Here is a 17,558-nt window from a genome sequence, read left to right as displayed (position 1 = left end):
GTAAAAGGTGCTCTGAGGGTCCAGCAGGATCCGCCAAATGCAGGGAAGGCGCTCTGAGGGTCCAGCAGGATCCGCCAAAGGCAGGGCTGGGATACAGGGACCCTGTGCATCTCTGACAAGTTCAGAACCTCTGAGCAGCCCCCAGGGTTCTCCAAGTGTGGTGGGAGGAGCCTCAGATGATGGGGCCCCAGCCCAGACTTTGGGAATCAGCAGGTCCCGGGTGGGCCGAGCAATCTGTTTTTACAAGCTCTCCAGGTGACCACGGTGCGGTGGAGGGGCACCGAGGATGGGCTGGGAATGGCGCTAGAGGGGGTCCAGCGCATGACGGCGGTTCCAGCCAGAGGGGCAACCCAGCAAGCGTCCCAGGATGGGCCATGGGGTTCGGTCACCCCAACAGGTGATCAGGATTGTTGTGGGCATCCCGGGTTGGTGCCTGCAGCACCCCCTTGCCCCGGGTGCGGACTGTCCCTTCTGAGAAAAGCGATTAGGCCCGCGGTGGAGGAGTCCCCAGACCAAGGTCCGCTCCATGTTTGTGTTGGGGACAGCTCTGGGCTGGTAGGGCGACTTCGGAGATGACTGCGCAGGCTTTCCAGAAAAGTCTGCGCTGCGGACCCGGGCATATCTTGTTCCGTTTCGGCGACTCTGGCTTCCCTGGGGCCCCCAGGAGGGGGTCCTGACGCAGAGCAGATCCTGCTCCCGCGCTGCACCCACCTGTGGGTTGACTGACAGCCCCGAACCCCGCCCCTTGGGGGAGGGGGTGCCCGGCAGAGCACGGGGGTCGCGGGGATCCTCGCCCGGCGCTCCTTGCGGCGGGGGCGCGGTGGTGGGACTCAAGGGAGGCGGGGGCGGGGCGGAAGCGAGCCCGGAGCGGCGGGGCGGGGCGGGGCGAGCAGACCCGGCCCCGCCCCCGGCCCCTGCAGCCGCTGCGCCCGCGCTGTGCTGTCTGCTCTGGCAGCTGCGAGCGGTTGCGCAGCCAAAGCCTCCCCGGAGCCGGTGCCGAGCGCGGCGCTCGCAGGAGCACTGTCCCCACTTCTCAGCCACCCGGCCCACGGTGAGTGCCGCGGGCTCCCGCCCGGCCGTCGAAGCTCGGCCCGGCGCCCCACCGACGTACAGGAGAGCCGCCGGTCCAGCTCCCGCGCCGCGCTCGTCGCCACCCCGGGCCCCGGGAGGTCGAGAAGACAAGCCGTCTGCCCCGGGGAGACGGAGGCCGGCGTGCGCTTGGAGGAGCGGCCCTCGCTGTTGCGGCCCTCGGAGCGCGGAAGCAGGACCCGGCGGGAGCGGGGTGCGCACTGCGCAGGGGCGGGGGGACCAGACCTCCCTGCCGCGGGGGGCGCGGGACTCCAGGACCACCGTCTGCCGGCGGCCCCCGGGATGCGCAGGGTGACCCCGCTCCTACCCGGCGCGCCAACCCCGGGGGAAGCCGCAGGTGGGCCGGGGCCGAGGACCTCCCCGCCCTGCTCCGAGACGCTCCGCGGGGGTTTCCCAGCCAACCCTCCAGGGAGGAAGACGCCCCTAGAGCCCAGTTCCGTCCCCCTCCTGCCGATCCTGGCAGGACCCCTTGCTTTCCCCAAATCCCTCCAGACGTCTGGGTGGGTCCAAAAAAAATACACCCTCACCAGGTTTCCAAACTGCCCCAGAACCGGGCGCCCACCGAGAGAAGCACCCCGACAGAACTGGGGGGCCTGAGGTTCTCACGGGGAGCTTCGGGAAGAGGGGGGACGGGAGGAAGGGGCGAGAGGGGATGTCACTGAGAGAAGTGGGAGGGAGGAACGCCGCGTGAACAGGTGAGGGAAGACAGGTAAGAGGGGGCCGGCCTGGCCAAGTGGGAGGGGACCTCGGAGGATTTCATTTTAAATGCGTTCATTCTAGAAGCATCTAGCTCGCCTCAAGCTTCAGAGCTCTAGGTCCACCTACAGAGTTGGTTGCAATACAGATTCCCAGGTCCCTCCCTGGGGATTAAGTGGGGATGAGACCCTAATATTTGTAATGGGCACGCCAGGTGATTTGCAGTGAGGCACTGCAGCTGTGCTGTGTGCAGGGGAGCACTGTGTGCAGAGTCAATGAGGACAGGGAGAGGTGGGAGCCGGAAATCCTATAGGAAGAGTGAGGGGGGTCAGGTGGGGGCTGGGCTGGGAAGAGAAGACCAACAGGGCAGCAGGGACAGCTAGCTGGTGGGGCCAGACATCCTGCCACCCCCTTACACATGCCCACGGCGGCATCAGTGGACCCCCGACCCCCAAGTCTCCAGGGACTGATTTCAGTAAGAAGGCCCCAGCGCCCTGAAAGTGTTTATTCACTCCAAGGGTGGCCAGCTAGCCACTGAGGACTCTGACTAGAGAGAGAGCTGGCCCTCCAGTTCAGCTCAGCTGCCCCAGACCTACCTGCTTCAGTGCCACCCCGGCTCCCCAGTGGGCTAGCAGGAGACAGCTTGGCTTTGAGCCCTGGGCTCGAGGCCTGGCTCAGGGCAGCTCACCCCAGCCCTGGGATGTGAAATGGGACAGTGACATCCACTTTGCAAATTATCATTTCCCATTCAACCCTGGGCCTTGGGCACAGCCCGGGAACACGGCGGGCCTGTCACTTTCAGCTGGGCCCGGTGCCTGTGTGGCGTTCAGCTCCTTGGCCCGCGTCACTTTGTTCGTTGGATAAATGGGAACTGGTGGCCAGGCATACGCAGGGGTATAGGCATGTCCTGCTCTGAGCTGCCGGCCAGACCTGGGACCGAGAAATGGAGAGCTCAGGAAGGAGTCCCATGGGGCCCGTCAGACAGATGGGGGGTCCCCTGCAGCCCTGTACCCAGCTCACTATGCCCTGTACAGGCTGAGGGCCCCTGCAGCCAGTGACTGCTTCCTGGGGGTCGGCCACATGCCCACTGTCAAAGGCAGCTCTGGGGGAGGTGCTGGCTGGCTCCCAGGCTGTTGGGTGCAGTGAGGTCATCACTGCTCAGGCGGCCCAGGGTTTCCAGGGGAACAAAGGGAATTTCTGGGCTCTCAGGATGAGCCATCTCTCCTGGACCCCTGCACCCAGACGCCACTATTGCCCCATCCTGGCAATGGGCTGAGGAAGGGAGCAGGGAGGGGCCGCGCAGCACAGGGGAAGGCCAGCTCATCTGGATGGACCCCAAGACTCAAGCCGAGCCAAGAGCTTAGCGCTCGGACACCAGAGCTGGGGAGACCTCGACTCCATTCCGGGCCTCCTGCTGGCTCTGTGGCCTTGGGTGGGTTCCTAACCCCGGGACCTCAGTTTCCTCATCTAGGTGGGGGAGCAGAGTGGCACCCCCTCTCCAGGGCTGGTCTGAGGATTATCAGGGGAGGTGGCCTGCCTTGCCTTGAACATTTCGTTCTCACAGAGAAAGCCCCCAACCCTGCAGCTCAGGCCACTTGGCTCCTGCGTCATCTTCATCTCTGGGAATGTGAGCCCTGGAGCCCCTGTCACATGCAGACGCAGCTGGCGGTTGCCGTGGCAACAGCTAAAGCAGTGGCTGCTCCCTGGCTTTGGGGGTCTGTGGGGGGAGCAGCCTCTTCCACTCAGCTAGAGAGGAAAAGGGGGCCTGTGACGCCTAGCCCCCTCGGGACCTCACTGCCAGCTGTAGGGTGACAGCTTCGGGAAGTGCGTGCAGAGGCTGCGGAGCCCCCATCTTGGGTAGAGGCCCCCAGGGGCAGGCGCTGACAGGTATGGTGGGGGGAGCTCGTGGGGGCTGAGCCACCTGCCTTCCCTGTCCCAGCTCTCGTGTCTGGCCAGATGAGACCCTCTGAGCCCAGTGTCCCCTGGGCCCCACAGGTCTGGGGTTGGAGGATCAGGGAGCAGGACGAGGAGCTAAGAGCTGGTGGGGGTCGCAGACCAGGGATGGCAGCCTGGGCCCACCCAGAGACAGACCTGGTTTGCTCAAAAAGTCTGTTTAGGACCCACGAGGTGGCAGGCGTGCCTGGCCCTGGCTCTCCCAGCAGAGCATAAGAGTCCAGGAAGGGGCAGCGCTGGTAAACGGAGACTTGCACAAGCACAGGCCCAGCCCCTGAGCAGCGGGCACACAGGGCAGGGGCGGGTCTCACCTGGCTCTCACATTGCTAAGTGCCTGTGAGATCAGGGCAAGTAGAGTTGGATCTGGCTGGGTCCCCATTTCCTATTTTGTCAAATGAAAATGGCAGGCTCAGGCTGATGTGCCTGGCCCTGTGGGGGCGGGGGAGTGCTCAAGAGTGGACAATGAGGGGACCCAGACAGTGGGAAGGCCCCCAGGTGGGCCAAGGGGAGCACGGTGTGTCCTGCACAAGAGGCCGGCAAGCTTGGGGCAGGGAGCCCGAGTGGTGGCACCGAGTGGCAGAGGTGGCCCGGGAAAGGGTCTTCACTTTGCCCTGATGGTTTTCAACGGGGGAACAGAAGACCACCCTGGGGATCCAGGGGGCCCAGGGCCGGAGGTTGTTGCCTGACCCAGGGGAGAGGTGGGTGCCTGGGCCAGGCCGTGGGGTGGAAGAGGCTCAGGGGCCCTTGGTGGCTTAGCTGGTATCTTGCCCTGCCCAGCGGGGTCTGCAGGGGACACTGAGACCCCTGGGGGACGTGTGTGGGTGTAACAGCAAAGGCTGGTCAGGCCGGGGGAACTGGAGTTGGCAGTGAGAGCCGCTTGCCCCTCAGGGGCATCCCAGGGCCTAGCCACCTGGACAGGAAGGTGTCCCCAGAGCAGGGCCTACTCCTCTTTTGGCAAGTGTGGGTTGTGGGGCCACAGCTCCCGCTCACTCTCCTGTCCGGCTCCAGTTGCCCATGTTGCCATGGCAGCTGAGCCACCATGTAGCATCCTGCCTGGAGCAGCCCAGATACCACACTGGGACGGAGAGGGATCCTCTGTGTCGAGTGAGGAATGGGCCCCGGGCATCCCCTGAAGCCAGCTCAGTACTTGTCATTCTGGTCTGGGTGGCCAGAATCTGTGGGAAGGGATAGGGCTTGGACTGAGCAAGTCTGCAGCCCTGTGAGGGGCTGGACCCCATGACCCCAGCAGTGGGCACCTCTGAGCAACGGGGGACACCTCAGTCATTGCTCAGGGTGGCATCTGATTTGATCATTGGGGACAGTATGGCAACACCAGCGAATGAGCAAGTGGCCCGACCGGAGGTTCTGGCTGTGCTCTCTGCCCGCAGGCTACCCACCATGTCCACCTTGCTGGAGATCAAGAGCAGCGTGCTCAGGCAGGTGCAAGTGTGCCCGTCCTTCCGCCGGAGGACTGAGGAGGAGCCGGCGAGCAGCAGCACCGAAGTGCAGGAGCCCGCGGCTGGGGCCTGGTGGGTACCCCACAGCCTGCTCCGCATGGTCATGGTCACCTGCACCGGGCCCCCCTTCCTTCCCTGACCTCACACACCAGCTGCCCAGCATGGCCCCTGGGGGAAGCCCAGGAGGCTCTGAACCCAAGGCCATGGGAGGCATCATACCTCACCCCCAGACATGCAGAGACCCTTGAGTCGTGTGGGCCGGCACGTGCCGTGAGCTGTAGCTTCGGGGAGGGTCTGCTGACCCCGAGTCTGGGCTTTCTTGACAGGAAACCTGGAGATGGTGTGGAGTTCTTTGCCCAGATGCGCCTCATCCTGAAGAAGGGGGAAAGCAGACAGGGCCTGCCGTGCCCCGAGGTGCGGATAGCACGGGCACTGCTGCCTGGCATGGGGTGCTGGGCCAGGCCTCCCCACCTGCCCCTCCGCCCTCCACTCCCTCCCTCCCTGGAGCACTCTGCGCCCCACTGGCCCCGGGAGCCACAGAGGCCCTCACCCGGTGCCCTTCACAGGTCCTCCTGCGCAGTAGCTCCCCAGCCCCCACAGAGCCCGTGGACCCCAGCCGTGGCCTTAGAGCCCTGACCCAAGAGGAGGTAAGGGGGAAGGGGGCCTGGCCCCAGGAGGGGCTGTAAGTACCTCTGTGTGCCAGACTTAGGGTCTGGGGTGGGTGGGCCAGGCCTCCCCATGGAAGCGAACAGAGATCAAGGGTGAGGAGGGACCCCCAATGGAGGGCCTGCTAGGTGCAAAGGCACAGAGGCAGGGATTGGGCTCTGCCAGTGGGAGGAGCTGCTGGGGGCTGGGCACACACGGTGGACTCGAGGAGCCTGAGACCCCCTGTGTCCAGAGCCCGGGGCTGAGGAGAGACAGGGACAGGGTGGCCGGGACTCAGCATGTGCTCCCCTCCCCACCTGCAGGTGGAGATGCTCTATGAGGAAGCCTTGTACACAGTCCTTTACCGCGCAGGGACCATGGGCCCCGACCAGGTGGATGACCAGGGGGCCCTACTGAGCTACCTGCAGCAGGTGAGCCCCATTGGCCCCACCCACCCTCCTGGCCTGGCCCCTCCCCATCTCTGGGGAGGACTGAGACACTTTCCCCCACGTGCTTATGTCACTATCACCTGAAGAACACACACAGATTTGCCCCATGTACACAAGACACACACACACACATGCACAGGCAGACACAAACGGGCTGATAGGCATGCCCAGAAAGATGGAGTGATGGACGGACACACAGACACATTCAAAGAGAAGAACACAAAAACAGACAGATGAACACAGAGACAAATATAAACAACACAGGAAAGGACAGGTAGACAGATATAGGACATACAAAGAAAGATGGACAGACAGACACACAGAAAAAAAGTAGAAAGGACAAACCAACAGATGGACAGACACCTTTATTCCTCACTTGTGTGTGCTCCCCCAACCCCGTGAGGCCCCCAGGACAATAGCCAGCCCTGCTTCAGCGGTACCTGGGCCCTCACACCTGCCTGCCCTGTGCAGGTGTTCGGCACCAGCCCCGAGCAACATGCTGAGGCCATGGAGCGTGTGAAGAAGGCCAAGGTGAGGCTGCTGCCCACCTGGGCAGATGCTGACCAGCGCAGTGCTCGTGTGCAGGGGCTCAGGGTGGAGGGGGCACAGGGCTGGGTACACGCTGAGCCCCGAGAGGCCCTCACACCCCCACCCACCCACAGGCTCCCACATATGCCCTGAAAGTCTCCGTCATGCGTGCCAAGAACTTGCTGGCCAAAGACCCCAACGGTGAGTGGGGTTGGCTAGCTCAGCCGGGACGTTGGCTAGCTCAGGTCTGGGGGTCACGGGAGGGCCTGGGGTCAGGGGTCGGGGGCTGAGACACCTGCCATGTCCCAGGTTTCAGTGACCCGTACTGCATGTTGGGCATCCTGCCGGCCTCAGGCACCCTGAGGGAGCCGGGCCCACACAAGGAGCAGCGCTTCAGCTTCCGCAAGGGCAGCAAGCGTGGTGGCCCACTGCCGGCCAAGTGCATCCAGGTCACTGAGGTCAAGAGCAGCACCCTGAACCCTGTGTGGAAGGAGCACTTCCTCTTGTAAGGCCCCTTGTCCAGCTGGATGGCAGGGTGGTTGGGCAGGGTCTGCTGCGGTGCCAGGCTGGTCCTGGGGTTGCATGTGGCAGCTGTGCCTGTATGCGGTCTCAGTGCCTGCCCCAGGGAACTGAGGGACTGGTCCTATGCCCATTTTTCAGAGGAGGAGACTGAGGCTCAGAAATGGTCCCTGCCCCAGCTCCGGGCAGAGGATCACCTGGACCCTAAAGGGTATCTCTCTGTTCTCCTTATAGTGAGATTGAGGATGTCAGCACCGACCAGCTGCACCTGGACATCTGGTATAGGCCCCTGTGCCCTGCAGGGCAGGGGATGTGGGCGCCTCTGGTCTGGGGAGAGCGGGAGGGGGCAGTCAGGGCCAGGCTGGGCTCCAGACCAGCCAGGTACCCCCACCTCGCCCCACCCTTAGGGATCATGATGATGATGTGTCCCTGGTGGAAGCATGCAGGAAGCTGAATGAAGTCATTGGCCTAAAAGGCATGAGCAGGTATGGCAGGTGGGACCCTTGTGCTCCTGACACTCACAGCTCGGCCACGGGGGCCAGCAGGTGGTGGCTCCTCAGGGACCTCAGGTGTGACGCCCACCCTACCGCCCCCAGGTATTTCAAACAGATTGTCAAGTCTGCCCGCACAAATGGGACAGCAGGGCCCACAGAGGACCACACCGATGACTTCCTGGGGTGCCTCAACATACCCATCAGGGTGAGTGGCTGTCGGGGCGTCACTCATGGAACACCTGCTCATGGGTGCCCCGCCTTCCTGCGATACCACTGCTGGCTATGTCCTGTGATTCCCCCAACAGTCTCCCATCTTTCTGGGGCTGGGGGGGCACCATGCTGGGAGGAGTGGGGGAGGGACAGCCTCCAGGGGTCCAGGCGCCCCTAAGCGCTCCCTGTGCTGGTTACCCGTGTTCAGTGGGAAGCGGAGGCCTGTTTTCTCCCCACGGTCCTGCAGACAGTCTGTGCGGGAGGAAGAGGGAGGCAGAATCGCCAATCTGAACCCCCTTTCCCCAGGAGGTGCCCGTGGCTGGTGAGGACCGCTGGTTCAAACTGGAACCGCGCTCCAGCGCCTCCCGCGTGCAGGGGGACTGCCAGCTGGTCCTCAAGCTGATCACCACACAGGTGGGAAGCCAAGGGGGACCCCCGGCCTGCGGCCCTGCGCCCCAGCCCATGGGCTTGGGCAGGGCTGGTGACCGGCGGGCCCTGCGTTCCAGAGGGACACGAGCATGAGCCAGCGCGGGCGCTCGGGCTTCCTGTCCTACCTGCTGCTGCTCAGCCGTCTGCTGCAGTTCGAGCACCAAGCCGAGGAGGTAGCGTCGCCCTCGGGCCCCCGGGGCAGCCAAGCGCGGCGTGGGGAGGGTGAGAGGGGGAGGCCGGGGACCTGGGGGACGAGAGGGGATGGGGGTCTCCCGCCTCCACCCACACCCGGCCCGTCCCCCAGCCCAACTCGAGCAGCTGGCGCGGTGAGCTCAGCGGGCCTGCGGCCACCGTGCTCTGCCTGCACGGCGCCCAGAGCAACCTGTCGGCGCTGCAGCTGGCTGTGCTGTGAGTGGGCGAGGCCGCGACGCAAGAGGGCAGGGCCCCGACGGGGCGGAAGGGCGGTGGGAGGGGCGGAGCCTCAGCGAGCGAAACTGCAAGTACATGGGCGGGGCCGTGTCCCGAGGGGCGGGACACTGGAGGGGCGGGTCTCGGAAAGGGGCTGTGCTGTGAGTTGGAGGGGCGCCGGTTTCCTCCTGGTCCCGGCCCCAAGGCCGCTGCCCTGAGCCTGGGCTGGGGCCCCGCAGGCACTGGCAGGTCAGCAGCCGCCACCATCAGACGCGCACCCTGGACTACGGCTACCTTCTGGGGCTGCTGGAAGATATGCAGGCACACTGGGAAGAGGCGGCCTCGCTGCCCCAGGAGCAGGTGGGCTCGGCTGAAAATGCTGTTTCTGGGGGGTGTGCTGTGGAGCTGCTCGGGCTGGGGCAGGCAGGGACGGCCAGAGTCCTGCCCTGGTGGGATGCACAGCCTGCGGGTGCGGTAGGTGGTTAAAAACAAACGGACAAACTGCGGGACCTAGGAGAGGGCACGTGCTGTGCGGTCCCAGGATCGGGTGTGCGATACCTTGATGGAGTCCCGAGCAACAGAGGGAGTGGGCCAGCTCGCAGGAGGCACAGCTGGTGGTGCAAAGGCCCTGAGGGCGTCTGTGCCTCCAGGGGGAGCTGCGGAGGCAGGGGCTGGAGAGGTCATCACTGCAAGGCCAGTGGGGTTGGAGGTGGTGGTAGGGAGGGTGCTCCTCAGGGCAGAGCCTTGTAGACTGGCTGGTTCTGCCGTGGAGCGGGCACTCAGGAGTCAGTTCTTAAGGGCCCTGTCCCCCAGGAGGAGGGACTGGCAGACAGCTTCTCCGCCTTCTCTGAGTTTGGGCTTCGGTTGCTGCGCCAGCTCCGAGACTACTTCCCTGCCACCAACAGCACAGCCGTCTACCGCCTGGAGCTGCTGTTGAAGTGGGTGCAGCCGCTGGCACGAGGGGTGGGGGTGGGGTAGGGGTAGGGGACTGGGTGGGGCACCCCCAGTCAGTGGGTGACCGGTCGCCCAGGTGTCTTGGCAAGCTGCAGCTCTTCCAGCCTTCCTTTGAGATCTGCCCCTTCGAGACGGAGCTAAACATGGACATTGCTGCTGCCCTGAAGGTGTGTCTGGTAGCTTGGTCTGGGCTAACTGCTCCGGCCCTGCCCGTGCCCCTGCCTCCGCCTGGACCTGCTGTACCACACACACTTTATTGTCCTTCTTCCCTCCCACCCACCACGCTGCTTTGGCGGCTTCCCTTGCAGAGAGGGAACCGTGAATGGTTCGACAAGCTCCTGAACTCCCAGAGTCCTCGTGAGCAGGTGTGACTCAGGGGGGGCATGGGTCAGGGGGAGCAGGTGTGGCTCAGGGGAGGGGGGGCAGCATGTGGGTGCAGGCCAGAAGGTCAGTGTGCTGGGCTTCCTTGCAGCCGGGGCCACAGCGCCTTGCAGGGCTGGTCAAGCTGGCTGACACTGTCTACGAGGATCTGCAGTCCTGCTATGGCATCTATGCCAGCCTCTTCCACAGGTGGGGCCAGCGCTCTCCCTGCTGCCCCTGCATCCAGCCCCTCAAGTTCTGCCGCTGGACTGGGGAGCAGGGAGAGCAGATGTCTGAGGTGTGTCCTTTGCAGCATCATCAAGATCGACTTCTTCACCCTCACCTTTCGGCAGCTGGAGCGTCTGGTGAGGAGGTCGCCTGGGGAGAGCCCCCTGGCTGGGAAGGGACCTGGGTTTCCTGTTGTTGGCAGTCTGACTTCACCCTCCTGGGCAGGTGGCTGAAGAGGTGTGGGTGCTGACGGAGGAGCTGAGCCCGAAGATGACCCTCGAGGTGGCCTCAGGGCTTTTTGAGCTCTACCTGACCCTGGCAGACATCCAGTGCTTCTGGAGCAGCATCCCGGGCCGGTGGGTGTCCTGTCCCCCACCTGTCCTCCAGTCTGCTCTAGGAGGACTCTGTGCAAGAGACTCTCCTCGGGGCCTCCTTAGGCTAGGAACCTGGGACATGTTGGCTCAAGGTGTCTGAGTTGGGGTGAGCTCTGACTGCTGGCCTCCCGCTGCAGGGACAGCCGCTCCCTTGCCCTGGCTGGCATCCATGCCCCATTCCTGCCTGCTGTGAAGCTTTGGCTGCAGGTGCTGCGGGACCAAGCCAGGTGGAGGCTTCAGGGAGCCGTGGATGTGGACACGGTGAGTGAGCACCTAGACCTGAGGGTGCTGGGCTCATCCAGGGCACCCTCACAACCAAGGCTTCCCCCTGCTTCCTAGCTGGAGCCCATGGATTCCTCCTCCAAGCACAGCAGCTCCGCAGCCACTGCAAGCCTCTGCTTCAGCCACATCCAGGAGCTGTGGGCCCGCCTGGCATGGCCAGACCCTGCCCAGGCCCAGGGGCTGGGCACCCAGCTCAGCCAGGTGGGGACTCCCGAGAGGAGATCGGGGTCTAGAGGGGCAACAGGGCCAGGGGACATGTCCCACAACTCCTGAGCCCCCATCTTCCACCCCAGGACCTGTGTGAAGCCGCCCTCTTCTACACAGAGCTGCTGCGGAAGAAGGTGGACACTCAGCCTGGGGCAGCAGGCGAGGCAGTGAGCGAGCCAGTGAGCCGACGGGCGGGGAGGGGCCAGTTGCGGGGAGGAGGAGGCACGGTGGGGCCACCACCTGACTGCCAACCCACACATGTCCGGCACACCTCCCCAGCTCTGCGTGGTCCTCAACGACGTGGAGCTCCTGCGCAAGGCTGCTGGCCAGGCGCTACGTGGCCTGGCGTGGCCGGAGGGGGCTCCAGGGCTCGAGGGTGTGCTCCCGCGCCCCCTGCTTAGCTGCATGCAGGCCCTGGATGAGGACCTGCAGCGGGAGGCCCGAACCGTGACAGCACACCTGACCTCCAAGGTGGGCAGGGATGGTGGGGCGGGACCTGGCTGCCCCCTCCCTGCACCCCAACTTGGTGCTGAACGCCGTCCTCCCACAGATTGTGGGTGACATCAGGAAGTACGTGCAGCACATAAGCCTCTCGCCTGACTCCATCCAGAACGAGGAGGTGAGTGCCTAGCCAGGTGAGGGCTTGGGCATGGTGGGGAATGCGTGTGTGGGGTGGGGGTCCAGGCTCAGTCCCAGCCTGAGGACCCTGCCTGCAGGCCATGGCCCCGCTCCTGAAGTACCTGGACGAGAAGCTGGCTCTGCTGAACGCCTCGCTGGTGAAGGAGAACCTGAGCAGGTATGGTCCCGGGCAGGTGGAGCAGGGCTGGCCCAGTGTCCAGTCACAGATGCCGAGTGTCCCTACAGGGTGCTGGAGGCCCTCTGGGAGCTGCTGCTACAGGCTATTCTGCAGGCTCTGGGCGCAAACCGTGACGTGTCTGCTGACTTCTATGGGCGCTTCCACTTCACGCTGGAGGTAGGGACATGTGGAAGAGCCCTTCCTGCTGCAGCTCCCAGTTCCTGGCTCCCCCCAACCCCAGGCCCAGGGCAACAAGGCTGCTGACCCTTCCCAGCTGCCCTGCTGCACCGTGCTGGGATGCCAGGCCCTCCCTGGACACCCCTCCTCTGGGAACCCACCAGGGCAGCATCTCCTTTGCCCAGCCCACCTGTGTCAGAAGCACCTGGGCCACCTGTTAAGACAGCTATCTGGCCTCAGGCACCGACATTTTCCCAAGCTTCCTGGGGGCTTCTGATGCGCCCCAGGTGTGAGTGGCTCTGCCCTGGGCTCGCGAGAGCCCGAGCTGGGTGCTGCTCAAGTCTCCATTTGTCTCCACTCTCGGTCCCCAGCACCCACCTCGCCCCTGATATCTCTCCTTTCTTGCCCCGCCGCAGGCCCTGGTCAATTTTTTCCACGCTGAGGGCCAGGGTTTGCCCCTGGAGAGCCTGAGGGATGGAAGCTACAAGGTGAAGTTTGGCCCTGGGGCCTCTGACAGAGAAGGGGGAGGGGTGGACACCAGAGACCCAAGTTTGAGTTCATCCATGCCCCACACGTGAAATGGGGCCGTGAGGAGCTGCCGGCATCACCAGGGGCCTCCTCCTTCCTGCAGAGGCTGGAGGAGGAGCTGCGCCTGCATCAGTGCTCCACCCGGGAGTGCATCGAGCAGTACTACTTGGACAAGCTCAAGCAGGTAGTGCGGCCCAAGTGTGGGCACGAGGCCCCGCCTCCGGGAGTCCCCGGGCTCCAGCTCACCGGCCCCCTGGCTTTTCCACAGAGGTCCCTGGAGCACAACCGGTTTGGGCGCCTGAGCGTCCGCTGCCACTACGAGGCGGCCGAACAGCGGCTGGTGGTGGAGGTGCTGCACGCCGCCGACCTGCTCCCCCTGGACGCCAACGGTGCGGGGGAGGGGTGCGGCGGGGCGGGGCGACGCGGGGCTGGCGGGGACGGCGGCGTGGTCCGCTCACAGCCGTGTCCCTAGGCCTGAGCGACCCCTTTGTGATCGTGGAGCTGGGCCCGCCGCACCTTTTCCCTCTGGTCCGCAGTCAGAGGACCCAGGTCAAGAGCCGGACGCTGCACCCCGTGTACGACGAGCTCTTCTACTTGTGAGTGTCCCTCCCTGCCCTGCCTGTCCGGAGCCGGGAGCAGGGTTCCAGGTGACCACCGCCCGCCTCCCCTCGCCCCCAGCTCCGTGCCCGCAGAGGCCTGCCGCCGCCGGGGCGCCTGCGTGCTGTTCACCGTCATGGACCACGACTGGCTGTCCACCAACGACTTCGCAGGGGAGGCAGCCCTGGGCCTGGGCAGCATTGGTGGCGTCGCGAGGCCCCAGGTGGGAGGGAGCGCGAGGGCCGGGCAGCCGGTCACCCTGCACCTGCGCCGGCCCAGAGCCCAGGGTGAGTGAGGGGCGGGGCAGGGGCAAGGCTAAGGGCGGGGCCAGCCGGGGCTGACACTGGCCCCGTCCCGTCCCCCCACCACCCGCCCGCAGTGAGATCAGCGCTTAGGATGCTGGAGGGCCGCAACAACAAGGAGGCGCAGGAGTTTGTCAAGAGACTCAAGGAGCTGGAGAAGTACATGGAGGCGGACCCCTGAGGCCCTGCGGCCGCCAGCCAGGCCCTCCCCAAGTCCCCGTGTTGTTCTCTCGCCGTGGTCAGCTTTGTGCAGCCGGGCTCGTGGTGCCCCTTCCCCTGCTTCATGGTGTGTATGCTGTGGCTGGACTCCCTGGGCTCCCTTTTGCCCTGGTCATGTCTCTCTGGTGTGTGCTGTGAACCTTCTGTGCCCAGTAAGCCCCACCCCACTGGATCAGGACGGCCGACCGGGCAGGGTCTGGCCAGCAGCTACCCCCCCCGCCCCCGGAGCAGAGAGAGCAGGCCTGGCCGCCAGGTGAGCTTCCCACCTTCCCTCAGGTTCCACAGCCACAGGGCAGGAGGGTGCTGGTCTTAAAGCAGGGCTCTCGTGGGGCAGCCTTGCCCCCCAGGGGACATTAGGTGCTGCCTGGAGACATTTTTGGTAGTCAGTCACAACTGGGGAGTGGGTGAAGGCTGTGCTATTAGCACCAGTGGGTAGAGACTAGGCTTGACATCCTGCCATGAACCCTCCCCCCCCCAACAAAGAATGGTTCACCCCTAAATGTCACCAGTGCTACAGAGGACAGCCCTGTCCTAAAGGAAGTTCTGTCCTCGTCTCTCCAGGGCTGAGGCAAGGCCTCACTAGCTGGAGAGGCAGGAAGGTGCGTTTTGAGTCTGGACAATCCAGGCTTTGGAGGGAGAGGGTGAACATGTGCAGTGTCCCCACCCTTCTCCAGGGACCCTCCATCCCAGAGGGCATGTGGAAGGTGGTTTGCCTGAGAGCTGCACAGGTCTCCAGTCCCCACCCAGCTGACAGGCCCAGGGTCTCTGGCTGAGGATGTCATTCAAGGCTGGTCAGTGTAAGGGGCTCCATGCCAACTGGCCAGCTATCTGGCATTTCTTTTCACGAATGCATGGGTGCCCACACAAGACCTACCCCGCAGCCCCATCCCCACACCCCAGACCCTTCTAGGCAGGGTCTGCCTCACTAGAGGCTGAGGGTCCCCCCAAACCCCCAGGCCAAGCGCAGAGAAGCAGAGGCTCACACAGGGTACTCCTTGGCTTGCAGCTTCATTGGGAGGGCTCTGAGGCAGGACCCAGAGCAAGGCCGGGTTAGAAGCACAGGGAGAAAACCCAGACAGAGTCCAGTCCTGCTGGCAGCTGCAGGGGCTGAGGCCACCAGGCCTGTGTGTGTGTTCCCGCAAGTTCCACTGCCATCTCTAGATGTCCTCGTCACTCTGCCTCGGAAAATATACATGTCTGCAGCTTTCAGTCTCTCTGCCGTTTCTTGATTCCTTTCCAAATCTCTGTGGGGACCCTGGTCTCTGTCTCTTCAGGGCTGCTGCTGCTGCCTCCCCCGTCCTTGGAGTCAGGCCCAAGTTCCTCAGACTCCTCCTCGGTGTCACTGTCAGCCCTGTCTCTGGGCAGCCTGGGAGGGAGGGGTGCATTCACTGGCCAGTCTGAGTTAACATCCCTCCCCACTCATTCACCAAAGCCCCTAAGCTGAGGACAGATTCCTATTCCCTGTCCTCTCAAAACTGAAATCCCTCCATTAGGACCTCCACCTTCCCTTCTCCGCACTCAGAAAGGCATCCTGGTGTTGTTTAGGACACCACCCCACCCTGCAGCAGGAGTGGCTGAGGCCAGAGGCGGAGGGGAGCCCTGGGTCTGAGCTGTCGTGAAACTTGGGAAGCCCGAGGACCTACCGGGGGCCAGACACAGGCCTGTTGGGGTTTGCAAACTCTCGCCCTGAATCCACATCAAAGGGATCTGAATCGAGGAATCAAAAAGGAAAGCGACCTGTAAGTGAGCCTGGAGCAGAACCAAGCATCCCACAGCTGTGGCAGGAAGGCTCCCCCCAACCCCCAGGCTTCTCAAAGGAGGTGGCAGGCCTGAGGGTGCTGGCTCCCACCCAGGGGGCTTGTGTCTGTGCCAGGCCTCACCGATTTCCTCCTCTTCCTCGGGGTGCTCCTTGGTGTGGGCCAGGAACTCCTGCTCTGCCTGCAGCACCTCCTCTGGGCCACTGCAGGCTGCATACTTGTCCAGGAGCTGGCGGTTCAGGTCTAGGAAGCCCTTGCCCCACTTGAACTTCCGTAGCAAAATGACAGCAAGGTCTGAAAAACCTGTTGGTGCAGGAAACAGGAATTCCAAGGATGTGGACAATCCCTCTCCTGTCGCCCTTGCCGCTGGTTCCTTCTGTCCCAGGAACTAAAAGTCCCGCTGACACTTTCCCACGGTCCAGAGAGCCCATGCCCACTCACGAGCCTCTGCCTCAGTAGCCCATTAAGTCCCTCTCCCCACAGGGAGTCTCACAGGGCCACCCACCTGGGCCTCCATGTGGACCATAAGGTCTCTGGGGGTGAGCTTTGGTAACAAAGGACTCTCAGGGCGGTGGTGCCCTGACAACGAGGGCCAAATACGGGTGCATGTAGGCCAGCGAAGTGTTCTGCCTCCACCTCAACCCCACATGGCGAGGACTTAAGTGGGAGTTAGGACGAAACCTTGGCCACCTCCCGGTACATGGTCATGCTCCTCCTGGGACTTGCAGCAGAAAACACACTGCTGGGAGCACAGCCAGACTCCAGGCTGCCAGGCCCTGACACTCACCCAGGATGCAGAAGGTGGCAGCAAAGGCCTCCACGCAGGAGAGCCTGCAAGGCCGGCCATAGTTCACAGGGTTGGCAGCCACCAGGTGGGGCAGGATCCGCAAGTGACTCCCTCTCATCTTCCCAAACGGAGTCTCATCCAGTCTGGCCCAGGAGCAGTCGATGACAGCGACCCCGGACTGTGCCACCAACTGTCTGCCAGGAGCAGCGTAGGGCTTGGTTCTGGGGTCAACTTGGTGCTGGCCCCACTGGGGATTCAGCGGCATCATTTCCCCATCCCAATGACCCCCAGGGACTCTCATGGGCCAAGCTTTTGAGGCAGCTGGGGGGGAGGTGTTCCTCGACAAAGCTCATTTATTCACTCAACAAACGTTTATTGAAACCTGCGGCATCCTGGACTTTGCCCTAGGTAATGGGGGCAAACTAGACAGATCAGTGTAAATAGGTGAGCCCTGAAAAGAAGGATGCGCCAGAGTAGGGGACTCATTAAGAAAAGACCCAGGAGGCACCCCGCCCTCCCCACCTCCACACCCTGTCCTCTCCCGCCTACCTGTCTGCGGGGGACACGTACTGGGAGCCCACGGGGCTGAGCACGAGGCCGCCGAACCTGTGGCCCAGACGTAGGCAGCGCACCAGTCCCAGGCGCGCCAGCTTGCGGCCGGTGCAGCGCCGGGGGTCGCAGTGGCCCAGCTCCCACATGGCCAGAGCGCAGGGCAGGTGCGCAAGGCCCGGGGCGCCCTCGTCCTCGGCCGCCTCTGACTCCACGGACGCTACACCGGGCACAGAAGGGGACCCGGCCTCAGCCGCGGCTCCGCGACCCGACCCTGGGCCTCCGACCCCCGCCCCCGCTCCGGATCACGCCCCACTCACCGCGTAGCGCGGCGCCCACCTCCTCCGCGAAAGCCTCCAGAGAGCGGCCCGCGGGGCGCCGAGTGCGGCCACCTTCGGCCCCCGGCCCACAGGCTGCCCTGCGGCGGCCCATGGCTAGGAGCAGGGCCCGGGAATCCCGCCCGCTCGCAACTTCTCAGGCAGCCGAGGCGCGCCTCTGCGCAGGAGCCGGACGCCACATCCGGTTCCGGCGTTCATGTGATAAGTGCGCTCACGTGACCACGCG

General features: G+C 64.2%; 2 protein-coding genes across 6 annotated transcripts; one reads left to right on the top strand and one right to left on the bottom strand.

Annotated features, from left to right (window-relative positions):
• Nucleotides 1-955: 955 nt before the first annotated feature.
• Nucleotides 956-15,105, top strand: BAIAP3 (BAI1 associated protein 3). Of its 4 annotated transcripts, XM_027117900.1 has the most exons (34): nucleotides 956-1,051; nucleotides 5,127-5,267; nucleotides 5,522-5,609; nucleotides 5,762-5,842; nucleotides 6,164-6,271; nucleotides 6,761-6,820; nucleotides 6,952-7,018; nucleotides 7,127-7,322; nucleotides 7,571-7,615; nucleotides 7,744-7,821; nucleotides 7,933-8,035; nucleotides 8,347-8,454; nucleotides 8,547-8,642; nucleotides 8,774-8,877; nucleotides 9,117-9,237; nucleotides 9,691-9,815; nucleotides 9,908-9,998; nucleotides 10,140-10,196; nucleotides 10,304-10,401; nucleotides 10,505-10,556; nucleotides 10,645-10,775; nucleotides 10,931-11,054; nucleotides 11,133-11,276; nucleotides 11,369-11,461; nucleotides 11,562-11,753; nucleotides 11,833-11,901; nucleotides 11,999-12,078; nucleotides 12,147-12,255; nucleotides 12,672-12,743; nucleotides 12,887-12,967; nucleotides 13,052-13,172; nucleotides 13,256-13,379; nucleotides 13,462-13,667; nucleotides 13,760-15,105. In XM_027117900.1, the coding sequence occupies exons 2-34, from the start codon at nucleotides 5,137-5,139 to the stop codon at nucleotides 13,861-13,863; spliced, it is 3,459 nt and encodes a 1,152-aa protein (XP_026973701.1). In that variant the 5' UTR covers nucleotides 956-1,051; nucleotides 5,127-5,136; the 3' UTR covers nucleotides 13,864-15,105. The 4 variants fall into 4 exon arrangements, with proteins under 4 accessions (XP_026973701.1, XP_026973703.1, XP_026973702.1 ...); XM_027117901.1 differs by lacking the exon at nucleotides 956-1,051 and having other exon boundaries at nucleotides 2,687-5,267; nucleotides 13,462-13,603; nucleotides 13,760-13,864; XM_027117899.1 differs by lacking the exon at nucleotides 956-1,051 and having other exon boundaries at nucleotides 2,688-5,267.
• On the bottom strand, nucleotides 14,891-17,483 carry TSR3 (TSR3 ribosome maturation factor). Of its 2 annotated transcripts, none has more exons than XM_027117914.1 (6): nucleotides 17,315-17,483; nucleotides 17,016-17,214; nucleotides 16,446-16,639; nucleotides 15,782-15,961; nucleotides 15,545-15,608; nucleotides 14,891-15,267 (listed from the first exon to the last, which is right to left on the bottom strand). In XM_027117914.1, exons 1-6 carry the CDS (start codon nucleotides 17,424-17,426, stop codon nucleotides 15,108-15,110), a joined length of 909 nt encoding a protein of 302 aa, XP_026973715.1. In that variant the 5' UTR covers nucleotides 17,427-17,483; the 3' UTR covers nucleotides 14,891-15,107. The 2 variants fall into 2 exon arrangements, with proteins under 2 accessions (XP_026973715.1, XP_026973714.1); XM_027117913.1 differs by having other exon boundaries at nucleotides 16,995-17,214; nucleotides 17,315-17,481.
• Nucleotides 17,484-17,558: the final 75 nt, after the last annotated feature.

Source organism: Aethalodelphis obliquidens, unplaced genomic scaffold (assembly GCF_003676395.1).
Source record: "Aethalodelphis obliquidens isolate GAN/ISIS:26980383/991018 unplaced genomic scaffold, ASM367639v1 scaffold18, whole genome shotgun sequence".
NCBI lineage: Eukaryota > Metazoa > Chordata > Mammalia > Artiodactyla > Delphinidae > Aethalodelphis > Aethalodelphis obliquidens.
Note: the sequence above shows the minus strand (reverse complement) of the source record. Positions and strands in the feature narration are given on the sequence as shown.